Consider the following 25,862-nt stretch of genomic DNA (forward strand, 5'->3'; position numbering starts at 1 on the left):
AATAGTGCACTGTAATAGTCTCCTTGCATTTATTTTCAGGTTTTGCACATGAACACCAATTATAAGGCATTACGGGGGTGGGGGGGGGGGAAAATCAAGAAAAGTGCTGACACGGAAGTGAGGTTGAAAGCATCATAATTAAGAGAAAACCAAACACCTTATGCTCACCCTTCTGTCTGGAATTAAAAACAAAAATTAAAACTAGCAGATTCAGAGAAAAGTTTGAACCAAAAGAAAGCACCCTACTGAGAAGACGCAAGTTTGACACTGAGGATGAAGGGGCATGGTGATCTATCATATCTTTTGATAAAATAAGTTTTAAGTAACGTAAAACTAAAGTGTCTTAGTTATTTCATATAGGACATAGCAAGCTTTGTAATGTGTTGCTTTTCCTGCATGTCAATGTTTGTTCCTGACACAAACCAAAAGATCAACATGATTTCTGTGCATATATATCAAAGTATTTATATAACATCATGTTTTCTTTAATTTTTAAGTGTTTTTCTAGTCAAGTATATATAAAAAAAGTATAATTGTGCAGCACTGTAGGGGAAGAAAGAAAAAACCTCATGTTATCATAACTCATGCACTTCCTATTTTTCTTTACTTGATGTAGCTACCAGCTGTTTTGATTATCTGGACACAGTGCAATGATTCATTTTCAAGAAAGAATAAAGTGTCTAAAATACAAATGAGATCTCCAAAATCATTAGCACAAATTAATAGCTGTTGCTGTTTATGAAAGCCAGCACTCTGAAGTTTCTGAACTTTTTAAAGGCTAACACAAAAATACAAAACAAAAGACAACTTCCATAGGTCTTGTCAAGGAGGCAGCTTTGGTAGGTAAGCAGAACAGAAGAGTTTGCTGCCCCTTTTCACCAAGTCAAAGAAAAAGACCTCTTCTTTACTTCGGTAATTGCTATTACGCACAAAAGTCATTAACAAAAACATTCACGGTACAGCCTTTAAACCTTGCTCTTGGAGACCACAGTTAGAATTTCATTCCTTATATGCCATAGATGACATAAGTAATCTTGAAATGCAAACCATTTCTCAATACTTTCCTCATTTTAAGGTAAGTCAGAGACATTTTTACACTTAAAATACTTCAGGAAATAATTTTGATGTATAAAGATGCAGAAGAAACTCAGTCATTTTATATAAATAGCCAAGTCTAAACAGAACCCTTATTAGAGGCTGCATTTTGAGATCCACAATGTATCATTACAAAAAGCAACATACTCTTCTGTCACCTAGTATGATTTTCATCAATCCTTTCTGTGCTCTTTATTCTATTCTTTACACACAGGGTCACTGCAGAACACACAACAAATGATACTTGTCAGTACCTTGTGCAGTCTTAAACTAGGGATGAAAATGGGAATTAAGATGAAACCAAAGATTTTATGGTATTCAGTGGAAGAAGTGACAACACAATTTAGAATCTCTCATCTAATGCATAATCTTGGAGGTAGAAACTAAAAGTAGCTGTAGTGTTCTCAGCAAAAATGGCATTTCCTGTATCATTTAGACATGAACCACTGCTACCTTGGAGTAATATGAAGGACTGAATATCTGAGTGGAAAACTGAAGTTTCTGTATCTGCTGCGTACACACATTGTCCTGCTTTAAAAATAACACACACACTGTTTCAATTGAGAATTAATTTCAGTAGATTTTAACTCATACTGGAATTGCTGCTCAACAAGACAAATCAACTCACTTCACATGAAATGCTCAATTTCAACATCTACTAATCTTTAATTGCATAACTTTTTATTAACCATATAATTTATTTCCAATACTGCACACATTTTTGCTCTTCAGCCTCAAAACACTCAGTTATCTCTTTGTGATATAAAGACACACAACGATTTTAAGCAATAACCAGACTGTTAAGTTTTACCCTTCAAGATGGAACTTGTTTTAAAAGGAGATATGAATTACTGAAACCAACTTTTCAAATACAAATTTTAAATAGAAGGGCTGTTATAAACATGTATAAACTAACCCTCTTTGACAGAAATACTTCATGAGCAGTTTCAATAAAAAATAGCAGTCAGGTGGCATAACAAAAGTGTATTACAGCCTTTGAGAAATTTACACTTTGACATATATAACATTCCATTTATGATTCTGAGTGGTAACATCTTGGAAACACATTACTCTCTGCCAGGTCCATTTTTCCTCCCCAAAATGAAACCATTCAGGAGCTCTGCCCAGGGTCAGGTTCAAGTATAGTAAGCAACAAACTCAGTGCATGTTTGCTAGTGTGAAGGCAGTGCCAGAAACAGAGCATTCTTATCCACGTTCACATCACCACACTGTTTTAAACTATGCAGCTAAGGCATTTGGGGGGGCGGGGAAGGGAAGAAGTGGTAAAATAACCAGTAGATCACCAAAATACTTAAGAAGTGAAATATACAGCTAGGGTCATTCTCCCCACCCAGTCTACCAAAGAGAAGCAAAATGTATTAGTGTAACTGCCTCTCTTCATCTTTGTTTAGTTCCAATAGCTGCTGCTTTGAGCACATAATAAAGCAGCAATACTCTCAATACAGAGAAGCAAACGCAGACGACAATTAGCACTTCATGTTAAATTTTTACCTTCTTCCCCTTTTAGAATTACATGGCTATGCTGTCCCCTACAATTTCAGTCAGAACGATCCATTCACAAGTATTCACACAACTGTCCCCATTTATTGGCCTAAGATCTAGAACTCTTAGCAATAGTACTTCCAATACCACTAAGATCCTCTTGGTGCCACTTACTTTTTTTCCTCCTTCAACATGATTGAGAGGTTACATTTCCTCAGATGACCTCACAACATTTCATCAGGAGGTTAAGATTCTGTGCAACTATCACAAGACAAGTCAGTAATATACAACATAGCCATAACATGAAATTTTTGCCTAAATTTAAAAAACATTTGAGATTCATTCTTGTGTTGCTGCTGCTCCTCCCTGCTTCCCTCACAAAACCAATTGAGAAAGAACATCTGGGAATTACAAGCTTTCTAAAATATGAGGGTTTCTTTTTTTTTGTTATATCATCTTCCCATTTCCTTAACATCAGAACTCTCAATTTTAGAAAAGTCTAAATCCATTTAAAACATTATCTTGATTTATGATACTTAGATCATTTCCTTTTCTTCATTCCAGGAAAGTTTGTGACGCATACTCCACAAATTTCTGTTCCACAGATGCAGACTACAAATCACAGTATATTAAAGTTCACTGGTAAACCACTAGCTTTTGTATACAAATGCTTTGCCTCATAAAATTTTAAGTCAATATTAATGATCTGCTACCTTAGAATAGCATATGAGAAGATAAGTGTCTTCCAAAATAAGCAGTAATAGAAATACTACTCCACAATTGCATTCTAATTTACATATTGGCATTGTAAAAGTTCCCAATTTAAATGAGAAAAATAAGATACATGTTTACAATTAATCAATTTACTAACTTACACAGAAGAACATTATTTAAAGCGCTGCTGCATGGATCAAAAGAGAAAAATTCACCTTTGGGACTATATTTGCAACTGCAAGTTACATCTTGAAGAATGAGTGGATAATTTAAAATTGCATAAGAACCATTTCTTTCCACTCTAAACAGCTGCTAAGGGCCTGGACAGATGAAGTCAATTTATCCTGGATTACTCAGGACAGCAGAATAGTAAATAATGCAGGGGACAGGACACATAAGCCACAGATATTATGGCATGCACTAAAGCACATGATACAGAGATACCCCACTGCTGGCTTATGTTCCCCAAGGCATATTAACTCTGCCAACTTCAGGCTGATTCCACAAAAATTTTCAAGCAAGTATTCCAGACAGGTCCTAGAAACAATATTAACATGTTCACATCATGCAGTGCTTGAACTGGTAGCAAGTATCAGACACACCGGCTCTGCAATTAACCAGCTCATGCATGTAAGTGCTCACTACATGGTTAATCTGTCACTGGGATAAACCATGCACCGGTAGCAGCGTTGACCACTCCAGACACATCAGGATCACTTAAATTTGCCTTTCAGACCTGATTCAACTCAGTGTTAGCAGTTAGCCAACACTAATTCCAAACCCAAATCAGTATGTACTCTGACTACTATTCTGTATGCTAACAAAAGAAAACTTAAGATCAAACCATAATGAATTTCATATATTCATGGAAGTTACATGGTAGGGAGTTGCTGTTCTTAAAATATAGGACTGGTTTCTGTTAATCACAGCAACCAAAATTGTTTAAAAAATCCTCAGCAAGGTATCACAGCTATGCATTGGTCTATTTCAAAAGAATATTTAACAACTATGTAATGCTGATTATTTTTGTATGTACATGTTTACACTACTAAATTTTGCTGGCTTGTATTGATAGAAAAATAAAACAATAATTAAAGAAAAAGCCCTCAGCCCCCTGCAATTAGATGTTCTTAACCAAAGCAGTTTTAAATGTCAATCAAAGGTAATTCCTGAGAGACCCACACACTTGCTGAGCTCCCTTCACTAATTAATGGATCGTTAGAAAGAACCCCTAACTGTTCACCCTCTGCACCACATACTGTCTTAATTACCTTTGTAAAGCAACCAATTTGTCTTTCAGTCATTTTGTCCAAAATCCCAAATGAATTAACAGGGAGGAGAGAAAAACAAAACAAAACATGGATTTATGAAAAACCATCATTTTTGTGCCTGGCAAAGAATTTAGGGGCTAAGTCTTTCCAGTAAGATTTAAGAAAAGGGATTTCAATAAACTATTAAAAAGAGAGAGAGAGAGAGAGAGAAATGATAAACAGTGACTAAAGGAATAAAAGCTCTTCTTGGGATCACAAATGTGCATACATCATTGAAATGCTTTGTCTTCATAAAGCTTTTGAAAAAGTTAATTATATTATACTTCACAATCACATGACAGCAATGGAAAATAGCAAACACTATCACAGATGTTGTTTTCCTTTTCAAGACCATTGGAACAGGCACCTATTTCTTGCCTTTCCAAATACTTTGTTATGGAGTTCCTACAGAACAAGTTCTCTCCAGTTTATGCCCAGTTGCCATATGAATCCACTTGGAGATGAGCTATAAGCTTTACTGCCAGTTATCTGACAACAGAGATTAGATCACTTTTTTTCTCCCCACTTCTCTCCACAAACATTAAAAAAACTGACATCTTTACAGTCTTTTTTTTTGGATGTACCTGGATGAAATGGATGCTGAAGCCAGGCAAGACTCACTGAAGCCAGGCAAGACTAAAGACACACTGACACCAAAAGGTATGCCAAAAAACGAGATCATTTACTAGACACGATTTCTAGGACTCCATTTTCTGCATCAGGCTCATGTTTCACGAATGCTATTTAGGATAGAAAGCTTCAGTGGTCAAAATAAACCCCCCAAACAATCCTTTATCCCACTTTCACCATCTTTAAAAATCAGTATCTTCCTTTCCAAACTAAATGCAGCAAACCATACACTTGTAACCTCCAGATTAGTGTATCCTTAATTTTGGTCCTAAAGTAAAGCAACTGAGAGACTCCAGTGCATACAGTGTGCTAATCTCCTTCCAGTAAATAGGCCGTTGTGAGCGCCAGTGTTTCATTTCATCACCACTGGTAATAAAACTTCCAGATATAGCTCACAAATGATCAGGACTCACAGTCATTTCCACCTACAATCTACTGTGATACTCATGTGTTTTACAACAACATGTACATTGCAGAACCCCAGAAAAACAGTGGCAAGACTCAGGTCTTAATAACAAACCAGTTCACCCATAGAACATGCCCATGAAGGGCAAAAGGGCCCAGGAGAGTCAGTTGATTTTCAAAGACAGCCTCTTCAAAGCACAAAAATTCACTTCACTGTGCAGAAACTCAAGTAGCTATGTCAGAAGACAAGCATAGGTTAACACAGAACTCCTGGATGAGCTCAAACACAAAAAAGGGAGTGCACAGAAGGTAGAAATAAAAATGGAATACTTGGTAGGAGTATAGAAACATTGCTTGAGCAGGTAGGAATGAAATTAGAAATGCCCAAGCTCAGCTGGAATTGAAACTAGAGAGGGATGCTAAGGGTAACAAGAAAGGCTTCTACATGTATGCTGGCAGCAAAAGGAAGAGTAAGGAAACTGTAGGCCTGTAGGCTCAGTGGGCAGGGGACCTAGTGACAAAGGACATGGAAGAGGTTGAGGTAGTCTGCGTCTTCTTTGCCTCATTTTTTACTGACAACATCTGTCCTCAGGCCTTCCACACCCCTTTGCCTAGTGGCAAAGTCCAGGGTAAAAGAAGCATTACCTACATGAGATGAAGATCAAGTTAGGAAGCACTTAAGCAAGCTGGACATACAAAAGTTCACAGAAACAGATGGAATGCATCTTCCTGGATTCCCAGGAGGATTATGGGGCAAATTTTCTTCCTGGAAGCTATGTCTGGGCACATGAAGGACAAGAAGGTGACTGGGAACTGCGATCATGGATTTAGAAAGAGTAAATCATACCTGACCAACCTGATTGCCTTCTGTAATGAGAAGGCTAGCTCTGTAGATAAAGGAATACTGGATGATATTTGCATAGACTTTAACAAGGCTTCTGACACAGTCTCTCACAGTATCCTTATCCAGTTCATATCTTATCAATTTAGCTGAGTGGACTATAAGGTTAGCAACAAACTGGCTGGACTGCTGGGTTCAAAGGGCTGTTAGTCAAGGTTACCAAGTCCAACTTGTATCTAGTCTCCAGTCGTGTTCCTCTGGGATCAATACAGGGGGGAACAATGTTTTTGTCTTTATTAATGATCGAGACGATGGAACAGAATGCATCCTCAGCAAATTTCCTGATGATACCAAATTGGGGGGGAGGGGCTGACATGCTAGAAGGGAGACCTACCATTCAGAGAGACCCCAGCAGGCTGGAGAAATGGCCTGATGGTAATCTCATGAAGTTCAATAAAGACAACTCCTACATCTGGAGTGGAATAACCACATACAGGTTGGGGGTCAACTGGAGAGAAAGCTTTGCAAAAAAGAATCTGGGGGAGGACTCTGTCCAGTTTTGGGCTCACCAGTACAACACAGACATCGACATACTAGAGTGAAGTCCAGCAGATGGCTACCAAGATAAATGGTGGCTGGAGAACAGGACATACAAGGTGAGGCTCAGACAACTAAGCCTCTGACTTGAGAAGAGAAAGCTAAAAGGGGGTATTACTCCTGTTGTCAGCTACCTAGTCAGAGGTTATAGAGAAGACAGAGTCATACTCTTCTCGGAGATGCACAGTGGGAGGACAAGAGGCCATGGACACACAGAGGAAGGAAAATTCCAAATAGATATTTGGATAAAATTTTCACGTGGAGTTTGGTCAAACAGTGAAACAAGTGCTGAGAGAGGTTGTAGAACCTCCATCCTTGGAGATACACAAGACTCAACAGGAAAAGACCCCGAGCAACCTTATTTAAATTAGTCTTGCTTTGAGCAGGAGTAAGATCAGATGACCTTTAGAGGTCCCTTCTAACTTGAATGATTAACAAGCTTCTAGAGGCAATCAAAAAAAAAAAAATCTAGAACTTGACTTCTTGAGGTAAATACTGTGAGACTCGTGACAGTCCTCTTTGTAAAAGCTTCCTTGGAATAGCCAATTTAATATAGATCAAGAAACAAGCACAGGTAAGAAACCCAAAACATACAGCACAATAAAAGCAGATGAACAAATTTACTGTGTTTACTAAAGAACCAATTAGTTCATAAAGATACGTATAGAACACCTCCACTTAGATACTGTGTACGATGTTCTGTCCTCATTTAAGTTAGTTTTCTCACTGCTTTCGATCCTTCCAATATTTCAGTCAGCATTTGGCTCAAGATATATACCATCGTACTTTGTATATTACTTAATATCAGTGCAACCAACAAAATTATGTTTGTGTTCTACCAGCTACAGGAAGAGCAGGTCCTGGGAATCACTTGGATTAAAGAAAAGTTGTGTGCATGTGTATTACAGAGCTTCCAGGTTTGGATACACTGACTCTTAGAGGAGGTTGCAGATAACAGGTACTTATCTTGAAGACACTGTAATGAAACTTTGCACAGATGTTTTAATGGCATGAATGGTTCTTAGCTTTAAAGGGAGTATTATCAGGGTAGTCAGTTTCTCAGTAGTATGTTTATTCACACAGGAGAAAAAGGAAGAAATTACAGAACTCTTTTACAATACATTTAGTCACCAAGAATGAGTAGGCACTTTCTGTAATCACCGGATCATAATTTAATCCAGACAGGGTTCTACAACTGGTTTAGAGAAATACAGCATTCTGTATCAGTATCCTCAATTAGAAGTGGAAAAAAAATTTTTTGAGGTAATGTTGAGCATAGTGATAGCTTTACAGAAAAACAAAAGCCAGTCTTAGCAAATAAAAAATTAATCAACTTTTAAAATCTCAGAGATATGTACATTCAATTTTTATTAGATTATATGAGCAGATGGCTTGACTAAACAACAATTTTTTGGGGAAAAAAATCACGTTTCTACCAATGGTTAGTAAGCTTCTGATAAATGAAGACACATCAGGGAGGAAGGAAGTGCAAAGGCATAACTAGCAGAAGAGATTTTTTTTTTATGTCACTTCCTTTCCCAATTCACTGCAATGCACTTGTCCTCTTATACTTCTCAGAGGAGCTCTCTCCAGTTTAGAATGTTGGAAGAAAACATTCTTGTTTAGGCTGTTGTATCAACACTCTATTGCTTCTGCTTAAAGAATTCTCAAGTGTTTTCCTTTAAAACATTGAGAGGACAGAACTCACTCTCAAAGAAAAAAAAATTTTTTTTTTTTGCTAATGCATCCAAAACAGTACTTTTTTGAAAGAATATTACTGAAAAATATTTCCTGACTCTCTCAAAGAGCTTTTGAAGAAACTCGCACAAATACTTTATGACATATTTGTACATTTCCTTTTCTTATGAGACTCACCTCCTCTCCCTCCAAACTACATTCCATAGACTCTCATATTAAAGTAAAAAGAAAAGCCAAGCAGTCAACAGTGGGAATATCTGGAAAGTATGCATGCATGCCCTATCTTTTTTTATTAATTGCAGCTAAAACTTTTAGCCACATAAACATTAACATAAGGGGTTGGGCCAGCTACTCTGGCTTCAAATAGCTACTATCTCAAGAGACCTGCTGTAGGGGAAGCAGAGCTTTCCCCCACACACAGAGAACTTGTAATAGTTAGTTTGTTGTCTCCAAGAAACCTAAGCTGGACTGTGGCAAAAATCCAGAAGGCTCACTTTGCTTGAACTGGGCACATTATAAGAATCACCAGTGGTATGCTACTTTCCCAAGAACTTAGCAGTATGAGGACCAGTCTCTTGCTCAAGATAGCTCTCCTGACAAAAAGCAAAAGCAGATTAAGAAAGAGAAAAATTCTTTAAAGGTATCAAAAGAAAATGAAGGTAAGGAGCGTCACTACAGAGTTCTTCAGTTGCCAGCAACAGCATTTCTGACATCACATTGTCAGTAACTCATTTATACATTTTCCAGAAACATCTTAGTCTTCCACTTGAAGAATCAATTCAGTTTCTTTTTCTCTTTTTCCTCCTGAGTGCTCTGAACATGGAGCTTGCCAATCACATCAAGGAATAGCAAGAAGAACAGAAGCTAAGTTTCTCCTATTTTATTTTCCCTCCTAGGGAAAATTCCTCAGTTAACTATTATTTTTCTCTTTAGAGGGCAGGACAGATGGTGCACACAACTGAACTCCTGTGCTACTCCTAAAGGGGACATCTTTTAACATACAAGGCTCAGTGGCCTGAATTTGCCTGCAATTATAATCTTTTGACTAATGCCCACATTCAGAATACTGCATTTTAAAGAGGATTCCTGAATATGAATGCAGAGAGAGGCAAGTGCACAGAAATATGCTTCATACATTGTAAAATGTGCAGAGTGTCCAACTTCTCTTGGAGAAATTTACTACTTATTACAGTATGTTACTAAAAGACATCATTTTATTTCTTTTTCCCTTTCAGGACTTGGGTACTTGGCATCATATTAACAAGACAGGAAAGGCTGTTGCAATGAAACAAGAGACAGAAATATTACCCTACAGTATTTTCTCAGTTAAAAATTTAATAGGAAACTTGGAGTTCACTGCCTAGTTCCTCTTCTAAGATACTGTTCCTAACCAGCTACAATTGCTTTGCTATGTAGTAACACTATGAAAGTGTCACTGAACTTAAAAAAAATTATAGTGCAACCCCAACCATAACACTAAACGTTATCTGGTGATGAAAAACTGCATCAATTAGGGAAAAACATACAAACATAGACTGTGTGGTTATTGAATCATAAGTGTAACACACACCAGGCTTCCATAATAACTGTGTGTGAAGGCACTCTACTAACTACTGGAAAATTAGCTCAAGTTTATGATTCAGATAACACTCCAAATTTTCACATTCTCAGAATATCAGAGGACATAAATATGTTTCTCAAAAAGTGTTGCCAACTGTGTTAAGAAGGCATTCTCAACTTATCTAGGACACTTTCCCCAAAAAGCTAACAAAAATATGTAATAGTGGTGTTTTGAAATGTAATAAACCTCCACAGATAGAAGTGCAAGAATTGGGAAACCCTTTTACAGTTGCTGGGGGGGGGGGGGGGAATGAAAAAAATCCCCCCCCCCCCCCCCACTATCAAGTGGTGGCTTTCTCTGTTCAGATCTATTCCTCAGGGACACTGTGCACCCATGCCTCCCAGTAGAAAGTTAAGAAATACAACAAACTGTCATACACATGCAGGAGAAGCATGTGCAATGGAGTGTCTTGTTCTGCAATTTTCTTCATAAACCAAGTATATACAGGTGCAAGTAGAGGCAAACACATAACGATTGGTAAGAGCAAAGCCAAAGAACCATACCTTGTCTTAGAGAAGAATGAGGCTTTGATCCTGTCAGCATTTATTCCTCTGTCTTGGGTTTGTCTTAAAGGTTTGTCCAACCTAGTACTGAGCAACATATCAACATGGCAGAAACATTAATCTAAGAGCACCAAGTGCCACATGACATTATTATGCATCTCTGATTCTAGTGTTACATCCAGCTGCACACCGTCTTCTACAGACTGTGCTGCTCACCCTTCCACTCAAATTCTGGTATAAGACAATTGGGGTTGATGCTAGCCTATACATCCCCTGCCATCTCTCCAGCTGCTGTCCCTCTCACAGCGGCCTCACTCTGATCCAGTACAATGCTAGCACATGAGATCAGTGATAGTTGGGAGGGAAAGGTCTGTGTTGGGACTGGTGGATATCCCTGTACTGCTTTGTGCTGCAATCTCCATCCTAAGAATCAAACCTTCAGTGAGATCAGGAGAGAAGTAGGTTAAGAAATGTAAACAGTGAGACCCAAAGCCCTGTGAAATCTCAGTGATACCCTACTGTCCTCCTACCAAGTGCTTTCCTAATGTGCTATAACCCTTCTACTCCTTGTTTTCTCATCCCCTCTTTGGAAACCTAGGAAGTCTGGTTTCCTAGGAAATCTGAGGAAACTGAAGCACTGGGAGGAAAAAAATGTCTTTCACAATCATCCAGCAGGTCAGCAAGGGAGTCAGAATCAGTGCACAAATCAGAATATACCAAGTTCATTAGATTTCATCACCTTTTACTGGTTATCTGCTTTGAACATTTGGAAACATAAGGATAAGGACATAGACAAGGAGAAGCATTGTATAGCAATGCAAAGACTAATTCGTAGTATTTTCTGTGTGCAAAGCCCTGGAGATAAAGCCAATAAATATGAAAAAATAAAGGACAGGTTCTTCGCATCAGAGCAGCATGCCCGAGTAGACTGTGTAGAATAGAAATACACTTATCCAAAGATTTCAAAATTTACTTTTTTTTTTTTTTTTTAATTTCATGACTATTACAAAGCAAGCCCAGCTTAGTAAACTACTTTCATGGCTATATACCATTGTATTCTATTTTAGGAACCACTGACATATGCTAATAACCTGACTTATCCACAAACTGCCAACGGTCACACTCAAAGTATAGACAGCATATCCTTTGGACGCAGAGCAGAGCAGAATCTTACCAAACACAACCACTGTTATATGGCTGGTCCTAAGTCTTCAAGGCTGTCCATGAGAGGAGAAAAAACAGAGTTATCAGAACTTTAAAGCAAATTAAGAGTATACTCTACCAAACTCTCTGAACGCCACAAGAAAGCAAGTATACTCAGCTATTTTAAAGAAAAAGGATCTCCTACCTGAATCTGCTTGGGACAACTTTCCAAAACCCTTAGCAGATCTTATTTAAAAGAATGATTGGCTTGTATGTAACTAGCAACCTTTCAACAAACGGCCAAGTCCGATATGATGTTGGAGAACTACACAGATAACATTATGCATAATTATGAAAAAATCCAATTTGTATTTGAAGTTTATGTATACATAGTGACTTTTAATCACATTAGAAATTGGTATAAATAACCCATACACAAAGAAACAAGCAACTAAAACTTGGGGAAATTTCAGACCTTAGCTGTAATCTCTTTTTGTAGTAGACATATAGATCCGATGCACATTAAATTTGCATACACTGACTGTATTATGAAGAAAGAAAAACACTTTTATTAACTTACAACTACTTCTTCAAACTTGTACATGCCTATTTAAATGATGTTTACACTAAATGACAGTGCATACTTCTTGTTTTGGCTCATTAGAATCTGTACTTAAAACAATGGTTAAAATCAACGTAGCACTTAAGCAACAGTACTGTTGTTTTAATACACAGATATGACTTGAATATATTAGCTTCTTCAGTTTAGTCTCTGATATAGTGAGCCAATACACAATAGATGTCTGCATAAAAATACCTTAAATGTGTTTTTTCAAATTGTATCAGCACATATACCTACAAAATGTGAAACTATAGCAAGTTTATAATAATTTAATCAAAAGCTATCCAGGTAGAAGTGCGTGTTTCCAAGGGGTACTTGTTTTCATATTTTAATGAATTCATTTATTGGTAGCTATATCACTACATACTCTTTTCCGGATCCCCAAAGATCTGTTTACCTTTGTCTCCAATTATTCCTTCATTTTCTGGCCAATTTCACTCTCTTGAGTGTTTAAAATAAGTTGATTAAACAACTTAGTATCTTAAGAACAAGACCTATAAAACTTATTCATACAAGTCCCGTTTAGCTCTGTAAGTCATTTATGCTATGAAAGGGACAGCATTTGGCCCAACACACTTCTGAAAGCAAAAACTACTATATTGGCCTGCCTAAACAAAAATACAGCCAACTTATCTCCACAAAACACATGCATCAGTGATTGCGTTTCTGTAAAGAGCTGTGTATCCAAATCCAGCAGGTAGCTTAGGTCACACACATAATGCCAGCCTGAAAAAATGCTGCAATCTGACAACTAAAGATAAACTTCACAACTCCTCTGGCTGAACAAGCCAATTCAGTAACTTTTTCCAACTTTAGCCACTAAGCTAAGAGTGGGTTTCTTTACTCCACGTGTTCAAGTGAAAGGTGGACTTTTACAGTCCACTGCCGAGCAGTCGTATGCAAGCGGCTCGCTTTGCCGTGGTCATACTACACGGTCCCCTTGCTTTCTTCACTCTGCCATAGGAAGGCAGCTCTCACGATTTCAACGGAGGGACGATTTAAAGACACACAATAAACAGCCTCCGCAGAGAAATGGTTAAGCCAAACCCGGGTTAGAAGTCGCTTCCCTGCAGTCACGGCTCCTGCAACGGTGCCTATCAAGCCCGCCCGCGGCTCCCCATTAGCGCCGTTCCCTCCCCCTCTTTTCCTTTTCGGTTTCTGAGAAAGGCAAGCGCGGCACTGACTGCCCCGCTGAAGCCGGGGCCGGGCCCCACCGCCCGCCAGGCCGCTGCTCCGCGCCCGCGGCGGCTCCCGCAGCGCCGCGCGGCCCGGCCCCGCCCCGCGGCCGTGCGACCGGCCCGTTCCGGGCGGGCAGCGTATCAGCCGCGGCCACAACACCGCACTCGGCCAACCGGCCGCTCCCGCAGCCGCCGCGCACGGCCCTCCCTTCCCCGTCAAGCAGGTGCCGGCCGAGCCGCTCCGCTGCCAGCCCCCGGAGGAGTCACACCCTCGCCGCCGCGAGGAGGGGCTGCGCCGTGGGTCCGGGAGTGTTACCGGGGGCAGAACCGGACCCAGGCTCTTCCCCTGCACTCAGGAGGGCATCGACGACAGCGGGACGGGAGGGAAGAGCCCCGCGTCTCCCCGAGGGGGGTGGCCCACAGCCCCGCCAGCCACCCCACCTCCGCACCTCTCCTTCACCCCAGGCCGCGGCTGCCTGCAGGGGCCGCGCCAGGCCGAGCGGAGCGGGGCTCGCTCGCGGTGGGGGCCGACGGAGAAGAAAAGGGTTGTGAGGGGGGTGGGGAAGAGCCGGTCACTCACCAGAAGAAGAAAGACACAGCCAGGTTCAGACAAGAGCAGGAAAATGGCGGGTCTCATGGTAGATCAGGCGGCCGGGAGGGGGGAGGGGGGAGAAACGCGGCTCCCACTGTCCGCGGCAGCGGCGGAGCCTCACTTCCCCCGTCGCCAGGAAACACCCGGACAAGTTCCACCGCGGCGCCCCGTACCGCCCGCCTCCGGCACTCACTTCCGGGCTCCCGCGCTGCGCGGAGCACGCCGGGAAGCGTAGTTCCGTTCTCTCGGGCCGGGGGCCGCGCTCCCGTCCCGGCCTGCGTCGCACACGGGACGGTGGCCGCTCTGCCCTGGGGGGCACGGGGAGCGAGCGGGAGTCAGAAAGTATCCCAGAAGGCACCGGGCACGCCCTCAAATGCGCCAGCCCTTCCCCCCTCGTTAGCTTGGTGAGGGGAGGGGCCTGGGGCGGTGGCGCGAGGAGGCGGGTGGGGTGGGGTGGGGTGGGGGTGAGTTAAGGGCGAGGTTGCCGCGCTGGGAACGGGCGGAGGGAGGACGAGGAGTGTCACAGGTTAGCTGTCTGCTCCAGGCGGGATTAACCCCTTCCGCGAGTTTCTCTGGCAGCGCGAGCCCCGCCTCAGGGCTCCCGTGGCACTGCAGCCCCTTCCGCTTGGGATCTTTAACAGCCCCACTGGGCTGTCCCGGGACCTGCGGCCATTGGCAGCTCAGGGCCTCGTTCCGCTCCGCGGCTGAGCAAGGCCCCGCGCAGCCCGCAGCTCCCATCGTGGAGCGCCTCCCGGACCGCGGCCGCCGCCCGACGCGAGGCTTCCGCCCGCTGCAGCCTCCCCATCCCCGCCGGCTGCGGACAGGGCCCGGCTGGGCAACCCTTGAGGGCCCGAGGCAGCTCCGCTGCTGAGCTCGGTCACGAATCGCCCCCTCTCCAACGGCTTCAGCAGCCCCAGCCGCGCCCGCGGAAAGTTTGCCATATTTTGTTTGAGGTAACGCCGTTGATTTGTGGATGGCTGTAACACAGCCGTCGAGTAAAAACACTCGTGAGTACACACACCCAGGAGGGAAGTTGGCTCGAGACTCGAACAAAACGCTCGAAAAATACTAGAGGGGCCCAAATCCAACTGCAGCCCGGGAGGTTGTTGACGCGTTGCGTAAACAGGAGGCGTGAGGCGAGCATAGCGGCAGCGGGTATTTCAATACTCCCGAGTGCAGCTGTGGGAGCAGTTGCGTTGTATCGTCGGCCTAACGTTCTGCCTTGGCCGTTTGGCCACCGAGACTATAAAAATAGCTTCGATTTTATGATTGCAGTGAAGATAAGGACTATTTAGGTGTGTATGCGGGGGGTTCTTCGTTTTCTTGGAGAAGTTGAGAACATGAAGCATTTCTGTAAAACAGAAGAACTTAGCCTGCCTGAGGAAGTGAAGTGACTCGGAGAGTTTTGAAATTTCAGCCTGATAATATGGTAAAAGTTGAACATCATCATGAATTTTAATCACATTAGAAAACATTTTTTTTCTTCTTTAACACATATCAAGTTCTAAATATTTCAGAGGAAGAACAGTTAAAAATTAAGTGCTTCCTTCCTTTTTCAGTATTTTTTAGTATTACAAGCTTTAGAGCTTGCTATATATGTATATGTATACGAGTGTGTATATATATATATATACTTGAGACCTCGCAGAGCTTTCTCAAAAAGGTTGTGGAAAACTGCACTTACTATTGTTCCCATTTCCAGTATGTACATAAGCATGAGGGGGCGTGTGAGGAATGAAACAGAGCACAACCGCATTTAAAAGAAAATCCTCCATCAGCTTACCGGAAATCAAGTCTGGCCCAGACTTCATGTGCAACCTTGGGAAAATCATTTGGCCTGTCATTTTCATGAGGTAAGCACACCAATATATATACGTCATGTCCTTATTTACAGACTGAAATAAGAACCTAACTTTATCAGTTCTGCCAAAATCTGCCTTAAGAATCTCTATTCCTCAATCTGTAAAATGAACACCCTATCTTCTGAATTTGTTCATGTTTGTATATACTTTGCTGTTTTTCATAGGAGCTTATTCTGTGCTTGGCAAATGTAGCCATAAAATTTGATATAGCACTCTTTTAATGTTTTAGAATTTAACAACCTTGTGTTTTGCTGGGAAGGAAAATGATGCAACTCTGATTATCTGTGTAATGCAAAGTAGAATTATCATAGTTTGGCATGAAAATTCACATACTTTGGCCCTCTTGGTGTTCATATGATTGTCCTTTTATTTTAGGTGTCTGGATGAGACTAATCTTTTCTCTGCATGTTAGCTTAAAAAAGAAAAAGTGAATTATTTATTTGACTCCAGTAATATAGTGCATATTATAGATAATGCCAATTATGTACCTTTTTATAAATGAACCTTGTAGGTCTTTTTTCTTGATTTTCATGGTTGTTTTTCATCCCTTACAGATAAGCGTCACATTTTGTTGTTAATGAGGAATTTTATCAAGCCAGTCCTCCAGACACCAGTTCATCTGTTTGTTGTATATATGAGAGAAATATCTAAGAGCAATTATGAATTTTCCTTTTATAGTTACTTACTGGATCAGAGAAATTCTAAAATGATACTAGACCTTTAAATGGAGGTATGATACCGTACTCATAATTGCTCTGGAGGTTGCTTCTCTCCCCTGTATGATTACTTGCACTTTATACAGATAGACTCTTCTTGTTTTCATCCAGAAATTATGACCATCCTTCAGTATTCTTTTCTGTATGCAGCCAGTTTTATATTATTGTTGATTTATAATTGGGATGCTTTTGATGCTATGTTAAAACCTCCAGCATTTGCTGAATTTTACTTTGCTATCTCTAGAGGTTTTATGTCATAGTTTGTTTATTCACTTCCATATGTGCAGTAAGATGATTATCTTATTCCTCCTCTTATCTTTTGTGGTGACTCTGTAAGGGCTATCAAATGTGGAATTTCTAAATAAAATGCGTGCTAATTAAACTGTTTTAGCAACATTGGTAGAGATAGGGTAGGCGAAACTGCATTTTTTTCTTGTAACTGTTTCATAATGTTTTTTCATAACCTTGCCAAAAACTAGGTATAGCAAATATGGTAGTGAAAATACCAACAGAGCTTTGCTGACACAAATGTTCCAGCTACCGTTACTGCCCTTTCTGTTTCCAAATTGATGTGGACCTTAGCTTGGAAGCAAAGCCATGTTTCACTTCAGGATTTAATCAATGTTTTGTGCTTCCCAGAATGTAAATCCTTTACGTCCTTCTCCAAGAACTGTTGTAGACTTCCCCTAAGATCAAAAAAACAAACTTGGTTTTTAGGTTCTCCTGCTTTGTGTTTAAACAGTTAGTTCTTAGCTCATGTGCTTTTGAATTTATTTTATTAAGTTTCTATTTAGAACTTCCTTTGCTTAGTTCCATTTGATTGCATAGAAGATTGAACTGTGTCACAACCAAATAACACTTATCCACACTATGTGCTCAGTGCATGAGGAAAAACTTGCTTCTTAATCCTATTGAAAACTCCAGACTATAGACCTTTTTCAGGGTATTCACCACAGGCAGTACCAGAGATGGAAACAGAAAGCTTCACTTATTTTAATGGATTGTCCAGAATTTTCAGATGCAGTAAGCAGACAAGTCTTGAAGAAATCGCTTCCAACAGTGAATTTCCAGATCAGCTGGAATGAAAGTGGAAGGGAAAATCTGCAGATAAAAAGTAAAGAAGATAGAAGAAAAGATATCAGTAATAATTTGAGGGAATGAAAATAGTACCTCAAAATCCCAACAAATGTAAAATTCCAATGGTGCATGTAATAGAGACTCTTGACTCTGTATCCAGAGGAAGCTTTTTGGGAAAAGGTGGAGACAAGTTAAAGACAAGTTGTAGTCTTGTATGTCAAGTGCATGTTAAATTATGTGCCACAGGACCCAGTTCTGCAGGCTTCTTTCTTCTCCCTCTTGTCTCCTGTTCAGATTGCAGCTGAATATTGTAGTGTTTCTTTTATGTAGCTGGCAAATTTATGTAGCTGTAGGAGTATCAGGGTGGGGGGAAGATTAATGGTTTAGGAGGGGGAGGTACTGCAACTGTTTGTAACTGACACTCAATTTCATGTTGTCCCTTTTGCTTGGTTCAAATTTACCTGAATCAGAAATGCCTCATCTGCTTATCCTCGGTGTTATGTAGGGAAAATAACAGAATGCAAAAGCCATACTGCTGGGTTGGGAGGAAGAGTTGACTTGGAAGAAAGCTTGCCAATTATGTGTTCTCAAAAGTCAAAAAGCTGTTTCACTGCAGGAGAGGATATTCAGAAAGCAGGGAGCTGTGCAAGTATTTTGAAAGAAGTGGATATTCTTTATCCTCTTTAAAAGGAAAAAATGAGCGTGGCTAGCACTAGAAATGTTTGAAAGGCTGTTACAGCATAATTATTTTATTTTAGTGTATGTCTTAATGTATATTTGGGTTTGTGCTTGTGTGAGCTCTGACCACTCTGCATTGTCATGTCCGCATCTGCACTTTCATTGGCTTTCTTAAGCACCAAGTGCAGTTCAGGTTTCTATAATTTGCAGTGGTGTTTGTCTATCTGTTTGTCTATCTTCCATGGCCCTAAAAGTGGAAGTGATTATAACCTCCTATCACATTAGACTCTTCCAGTTCCTTTCTATTGTCTGCTCATAGAAGTTAACCAAGCCGCAAATCCATTAATGACTCTGTTTTGGTTATGGAGGAAGATCACCTACTTACAGTGTAAAGCAATGTGTCAAAAAATGCTTGCTAGTTTTTCTGAAATGTAGAGCAATTCACTAAGCTCAGTAAGAATGGAAGCATTCATGACTTTAGGAAGAGATACGGAACACTGAGGTTGTCGCATTATTCTGAGGTTTGCAGAAGCACTTATGGAAGAGGAGAGTAGTAGGACAGGATGATACCACTCCATAGGTTTCAGATTACCAGAAGTGGCTCCAGAACTACTCATGAGGAAAAACACCTTCATAAAGGTAAATGAGGAGCTTATCGTAGTGCTTCTGCACCAACATTCTCAACTGAGTGAACCTGTGCTGGTGCAGAAGCAAAGAAAAGTACTATGTGCCCTGGTAATTGGTCACTTCAGACAGGTAAAAATGCCATATGTGCCCAGTGTTGGCAAGTTGATTGTTGGGTAAGTGACTAGGGTGATTTCTGAAGTAATATATAGTGGTGCCTGAAACAAAAGTTAGGTTTCAGAAAATTGTTTTCTTTAAAATCTGATGAGCCACTGATGGAATGCATGTCCCCATAATGTGCTCCTTCTTTAAGGAGTGAGGATGTTGGATGATGTGCTTACTCTCTGGTTCTGAAGTGACTGATAGGTAACAGAAGGAGATACATGAGCACACAGAAGTGTTCCCATAGTGAGACGTTCTATTTTATGTAGGCTTTGTCTGGTTGAACCTTGACCTGAGGTGGATTTAACTCATGAAATATGAAATGTGTTTGTTCTTTTCTTTTCTTTTTTACAGGACAACTTATTCTCTTTATCATTGCCATAGTAATCTTAACATTATATGAATTCAGTTATATTTTATTGTTTTTCTAGAACTGAATTCCTACAAAAAATGTTGTTGGTTCAGATCTGACCTATGTGATAATACCTTGAAAGAGTATGAATGTTTCAGCAAACTGCCTCTTCAGTGGTTCCTCATTAGCATCTGAAGTGCATGCTGCTGCTGTTAATGGAGATAAGAATGCCATCCAGAAGCTAATAGCAGGTAAATGTTTTCATTGTAGGTAAATTTTGATGACTTAAAAGCTGAAGCTTTTTGTTTTAACTTACTGCTCTGATCTTTAAAATATATTTTCATTTTCAGATTATTTTATTTCTGGAATAAATGCAGTCCTGAAAATACAACTGCTTATTCTTACTTTTATCATCTGTTGCCTTTGAGCTGTACTTCTATGTGAAGTAAAGCAGAAAACTGGTAAAAGTGATATGACCAGCAGAGTTATTCAAGACTCCTGTTTTAGGAGCCTGTTTTAAAATTCTGGAAAAATTATACTTTGGGCTGAAGTATTTTGGCTCCAAATCCCTATTTTTGGAATCTCTGCTTTTGTGGGAAATGTGATAAACTTTTGTTTCCAGCTGATTTATTATAATTAATGAAGTTCTGCTACCCTATAGAATTTGGGGAGAAATTAAGCCCTGTTAGTTTGATTGAAGTGGCATTGGATATACTAATAACATTTTTCGGGACAAATAAAGGTAAGGAGAGAGTCTGGTCTTACTGATGCTGAAGAAAAAGAATTCCCATCCATTAAATAGTCTAGGATTTCACCTTTCCTCTCTGTCCAAGAACCATATGGTATTCTAGGTTAGTAATCTTCAAAAGCAAATATGTGGTCTTCATTCCAAAAACAATCTATATTCATTTGGAAGGCTGTCATTTGATAGATGAAGGTTTTAGTTTTCAGATGTTCTGATTAAGTGGAATTCCAGTTGACACTGTGGAAGTTTTATTTGCTCGGCCTTTTTAAAAATCTCATTCCTGGGTCTTGATGAGGATGTAGGACTGAAATAACAAGAAACTTGGTCTGTATTTATGCTGTTAATTGTCCATTTTATTAGGTATCAAGGATTTAGTGGTAATCACATTAAACCAATAGTTTACTTTCTTTATATATCTTCTGCTGACCTGTGCTGAAGACAAGATACTAAGCTATATGGATCTATAGTCTTAGTGATATAGAAAGCCATTCTGCCTTGGTTAAAGATACAAAGCTGATGCAGACAGGAAAATTAGTACCAGTAGCTATAGCAAGTCAATCTTGCAGACTTACAATATTGCCTCCTAGCAATTCTTATATTTGAGACCTGATGATGAATAGTTTTTCACTAATTAAATAAAAAAAATTTGAAGATCTTAAAGTATTACTGTAATAAGACTTTATCTGCATTTTCAGAAATTTATTGTCCAGGCAGAATTTTCATTGTAGTTTCAGAATCTGAGATGTTATGTTCTTCCTCCTTGCTGATCAAGCTACTTCAATGAATGGTCTTCTTTACAAACTATGTCTAATTCTCTCAGAAGACATTTAGAAATGTTTTGACTCAAACGAGGAAAAGTTTAAGGGAACTGACATTGCAGAAGCTCTTTAGGTGGAAAGAAATAATTTTTGCTGGGCCTTCAGCTTTATTTTGTCTTACGATAAAACCAAGGCTCTAACATACTCTGATTGTATTTAATGATATCCGATCGCTCTTGTGTAGAACATTTTATAAATAACAGAATTGCAGTTAATAGGCCGACACTTCTGGAAATCTGTGGAATGTCACTACAAAGTAGCTTCAAGTACCTGTTTTTTGAAGTTCTCTGCCTGCATATTAGAAAAGCTTTCAGCTAACCATCAAGTGGGAAAAAAGGGCGAGTTTTCAAATTTTGGCTAAAAATTAGAAGTGACAACAAAGAGTTTTCGCTGACTTTGGTGTGTTTTGTTAATTGCAGCCAAAAGACAATACTCTGAAAACACAAAGGAATAATTACTTCTGTGTTGCTGATACATTTTGTCAAATATACCACAAAATAGCCATTAGAACCGGTATGGAAATCACTGTTCTTTTAATGACAATCATGCTGCAAAAAAATAAAAATGCTGCGTGTTATGTATGGGAGGGAAAAACTGCATGATCCTTGCAGTCTTTGCTATAACAGCAACATTTGTCTCTTCTGCTTTTTCATGCGTTGACAGGATATGACACAGGCTTTACTTATGCCAGGACAGGATGAAAAAAGAAGAAAAAGTATTGCATAGCAGAAAAGTGCCTGTCCTGACATCAGAGTGATATTTTTAGATTTTTACAAGGCACTGTTGGTATAAATTGAGGCCGGAAGTAAATTGAGCAGTTGATGTTATTCATTGGACTTCATGAGTGCACTTAGTAGCATCATGTAATCCAGGACAGTACGTCAGTGTTGTGTGTGTGTGTCCTGGATCGCTTAACAACATTCTGTTAACACAGCAAAGCTTTGCATCCGATTATGTATATAGTGGTATATCCACTAAGATAAAATCTCACTTTCTCCTTCTTTTAGGAAGGTCTTTCCCTCTAAATTCATTAATACATTCCTCTTTGAGTTTTCCCCATGCAGTTATTAACATAGGAGGGGCAAAGAATCTGGTTAATCAGTCTCTTAAGAAAATAGGAGCCCCTCTAACCTGTTTGGCAGTTACTCCATTTCCCACCTACTGTAGCCTGATGAGGCATTCATGAATGTGTACAAATATACACACTGTATTTCCATATAATTCATTTATATTGATACGTACATAATCTTCCCCTCTGATAGCTTGTAATTTTAAAGGAGCACAGATGTTTGAAATAGTACACTGTGTTCCAGATACTGTGTTCCTTTTGACAACCTGTACCAGTTCAGAGACCTAAATAGACAGAATCAAAGGTAAAAAGAACAATTTCTAGTGAGAAAGGTGTTTGTGGAATAAACTGTTCCTATATCTTAACCACTACTGATGCTTAATTACAGGGCTTTTTAAACAGCCTATGGATTAAATACCATAAAACACGCTATATGCCGCGTGTGTATTGTATAATCCATGTTTGAACAAAAATATGCTAATTGTTTGCATTGCATGAGTTGCCTAGGACTATATCACATTGTTTTAGAATCGTACAACGTAAGACTTTGGGGAATGCTCACAGTATTATGTTTCCTGTGTTTTATATGATGCTGGACATGTCTTGAGTTAACAGTTCCATTAGTGTTAAAACCCATCTGCATGGTTTTAATCCTTGGCAAAAAGGGAGCAAAAGTTCATTTTGTGGTTGGAGGATCATTTTGCATTTAAAGTTTTTATATATAGTTTAGGAGAGCTCCATGTAATTGTTTTTAAAGAGCATGCAGAATCTCTATACAAGAACACGAATATGTGTATAATAGCCATTATACTGAAGTGTCTATTCAGTCCAACTCCTTATTCTGAAACCGTTATCATCTACCACTGGGATAAAAGTGCTTTTTAAATCTCCGATATGATCTTTTATTTTAAATGTTAACTACAAGTTCTGGATTGCAAATACGCAGATGCATGCTTCTGTTTGATTCTCCTCTGCTTCTCTTTTCCTTATTCTGCAGTGTAGGAGGTTGAATAAAACTTAAGCGAGGTATTAAAAAAGGCAAGATTCTTGCAAGTAACAAGAGGCGATCTTTCACAACTAAGCAAAACTCAGGTCCTCCTCCCACTTTTCCACCCTCTTTTTGGTATAACAATGCATAGAGATGTTACACAATCTGATGTAACAGATTGTGAAGAAGTGATGAAGTCAGAATATATGAATTAAATTTCAGAATCGGCCTACTTGATTCTGTGATATTCATGGCCTATGAACACACCTATGGAATGTATAATCTTTGCGGGGATGGGAGGTTTGATCCTGAAAGTTGGAAGGATTAAACAAAATTCCTTTCTTAGGCCAGTATGCAGAAGAGAATTTAATTTTGCAATGGCACATTTTAGGTACACCAATGAATTCATGTCTGAATTAAATAGTAAAATACTTGCTGTAGTACAGTACTCTTGTGAGTTCTGAGATTTATTAATTACTTCATTTTTGAATGTTTAAAAGGCTATCTGTACTTTCTTGATTCCAGAAAACAGTAATTTACTGTAACTGTGATGTCCACAAGTTTTTGCAGTTAGTGCTTTTCATGAGCTTAGTCTCCTCTAGCATCTGATGTTGATACAGTAGCTCCTAGTCCTTTTTCTATCTCTTAATGCTGAGCATCACCACAGACACGCTTTCAGTGATATACCTGCAGGACTCCAGCCATTAGAAGGCTCAGACAGACCTTTAAACAGACAAAATAAAAATAAAAAGAAATCTTCTGCTGGGTGAAAATAGTTTCTTTACCTTAAAAAGCATTACAGCAACCTCAGGCAAATCACTGTCATCAAGCTTTCAAGGTCTTGCTCGTTTTTTACTCAGGCTGTATGCAGTCATGCAAGGCCTTTGCCATTCATTAGATGCATCACTCTAGGAGCTGAAAAGGAAAAAGATGTCCATTACTTTAATTGAGCTGAGCTTCTACATTAGGCCATGTTTGCTGGTCTGATCCTCTACCCACTTCTTTCTTTTAGTCTGTACATTCTGTATAGCCTCATATAACAGAAAGGCAATCTGGAATTTGAGGGAGAGGGACCGGTTCTGCTAAGTACTGATTTAAGAACAGGTGTCTTGGGAGGATAAGCCATGTACATGCGGGTTATTGTGAGAGCTGCATGTTTCTGTATTTCTTTTAAAAAATATACATAACTGTGTAGGTCCCATTATCTTCAACAAATTTAAGAGCTTTTTAGGCTATGTTAGCATTGAACAGTGGCATATGGTTTTGTGATGTTTGAATTGCCACAGAGTGAGCTAATACTGGCACAGCACCTGACTATATTTAGCTTGTTAGAGAAACTGGCTTATTAGTTGGGATCACTGCCGTGTTAAATTATATTTCTGCTTTGGACCACAGTGTCTACATATTGCTGCACAGAGCTGCATTGTTCATAATTGACTTTGATGTTTCTGTACCATGCTCTATTGAACAGCAAAGGTATTCATTTAGAAAAAGCATTTGTTTTTTTTTCTTTTTTTTCCCCCTAATAGTAGAGGAAAGAAAAATTATCTTGGAGCTGCATCCAGTTTGCAAAGAAACTGTAATACTGTGAAGTGAAAGTCTAGAAGAAGTTCTTACAAGTTAGGGAATATAAAAAAAATTGGATTCCACTGTTCAATTTACTTGTTACATTTTGAATTATTTCCTAATGGCCATGTAATTAATTGAACAAGCGACATGATTAGAAAGCAGTATGTAGAAATTAATACATTTAGTAAACATTACAACTTCTCATTTTGAGCAGAAGAAATAGGCTTCAATAATGAAAATAAGATAACATTTAAATTAATATTTAAAGATAAAACACGTTTTTTTCTTCAAAAATTTTAACAACAATTAGATTTTGAAAACTGTATCAAATATGTATGTAGTGTTAGTAACAATTACATTACCTGTTTATTTTTTTTATGTCAAAAGGTAGTTATATATAACAGGACATAAATAATAATTCAAAGACTTTTCCATTTACAGAACTCTTAACTCACCTTTAGAAACTTGTTGTTACAAATTATTCTTAAATGTCTTTGAAATTACTTATAACTATGGTACTATAAAATTAAGCTTTTTTTTTTTTAACTTTTTTGGTTTTGATTTGAAGAGTAAGGAATAAGCTGTATACAACACTTTACATTCTTCCATTCTTAGCTGAGATTCAGACCAGATTCTTAGGCAGCTTTTATGCAAGGCCAAACAGGAAAAAATGATCAGTATAATTTTACATATGTAATTTTCCATTATTTGATTTTTCTTCCTTAGAAAAATATACATCAGTCACTTATT

At 39.2% G+C, this 25,862-nt stretch overlaps 2 protein-coding genes across 10 annotated transcripts in view; one reads left to right on the forward strand and one right to left on the reverse strand.

Moving 5' to 3' along the window:
* The window catches only part of ERP44 (endoplasmic reticulum protein 44), a 58,406-nt gene extending 43,799 nt beyond the window's left edge, over positions 1-14,607 (reverse strand). The window contains exons 1-2 of one of the 3 annotated variants that reach the window (XM_013957729.2): positions 12,092-12,112; positions 10,918-11,004 (exon numbers count right to left, since the gene is read on the reverse strand). Coding sequence is in view for 2 of the 3 variants with exons in the window: in XM_013957727.2 (XP_013813181.1) it covers positions 14,441-14,497 (57 nt within the window). In the remaining variant the exon portion in view is untranslated. Of the gene's footprint in view, positions 1-10,917; positions 11,005-12,091; positions 12,113-14,440 lie in introns of those variants that run through there. The other 2 variants (XM_013957727.2, XM_013957728.2) reach the window with 2 other exon arrangements.
* A 163-nt stretch (positions 14,608-14,770) lies between these two features.
* The window catches only part of INVS (inversin), a 116,228-nt gene continuing 105,136 nt past the window's right edge, over positions 14,771-25,862 (forward strand). For 4 of the 7 annotated variants that reach the window (XM_067291085.1, XM_067291090.1, XM_067291088.1 and 1 more), the window contains exons 1-3: positions 14,933-14,978; positions 16,155-16,305; positions 20,003-20,174. In XM_067291085.1, coding sequence (XP_067147186.1) covers positions 20,069-20,174 — 106 coding nt within the window. In that variant the 5' untranslated portion in view covers positions 14,933-14,978; positions 16,155-16,305; positions 20,003-20,068. Of the gene's footprint in view, positions 14,857-14,932; positions 14,979-15,020; positions 15,882-16,154; positions 16,306-20,002; positions 20,175-25,862 lie in introns of those variants that run through there. The other 3 variants (XM_067291087.1, XM_013957726.2, XM_067291086.1) reach the window with 3 other exon arrangements.

The sequence above is a fragment of the Apteryx mantelli genome, chromosome 2 (assembly GCF_036417845.1).
Source record: "Apteryx mantelli isolate bAptMan1 chromosome 2, bAptMan1.hap1, whole genome shotgun sequence".
NCBI lineage: Eukaryota > Metazoa > Chordata > Aves > Apterygiformes > Apterygidae > Apteryx > Apteryx mantelli.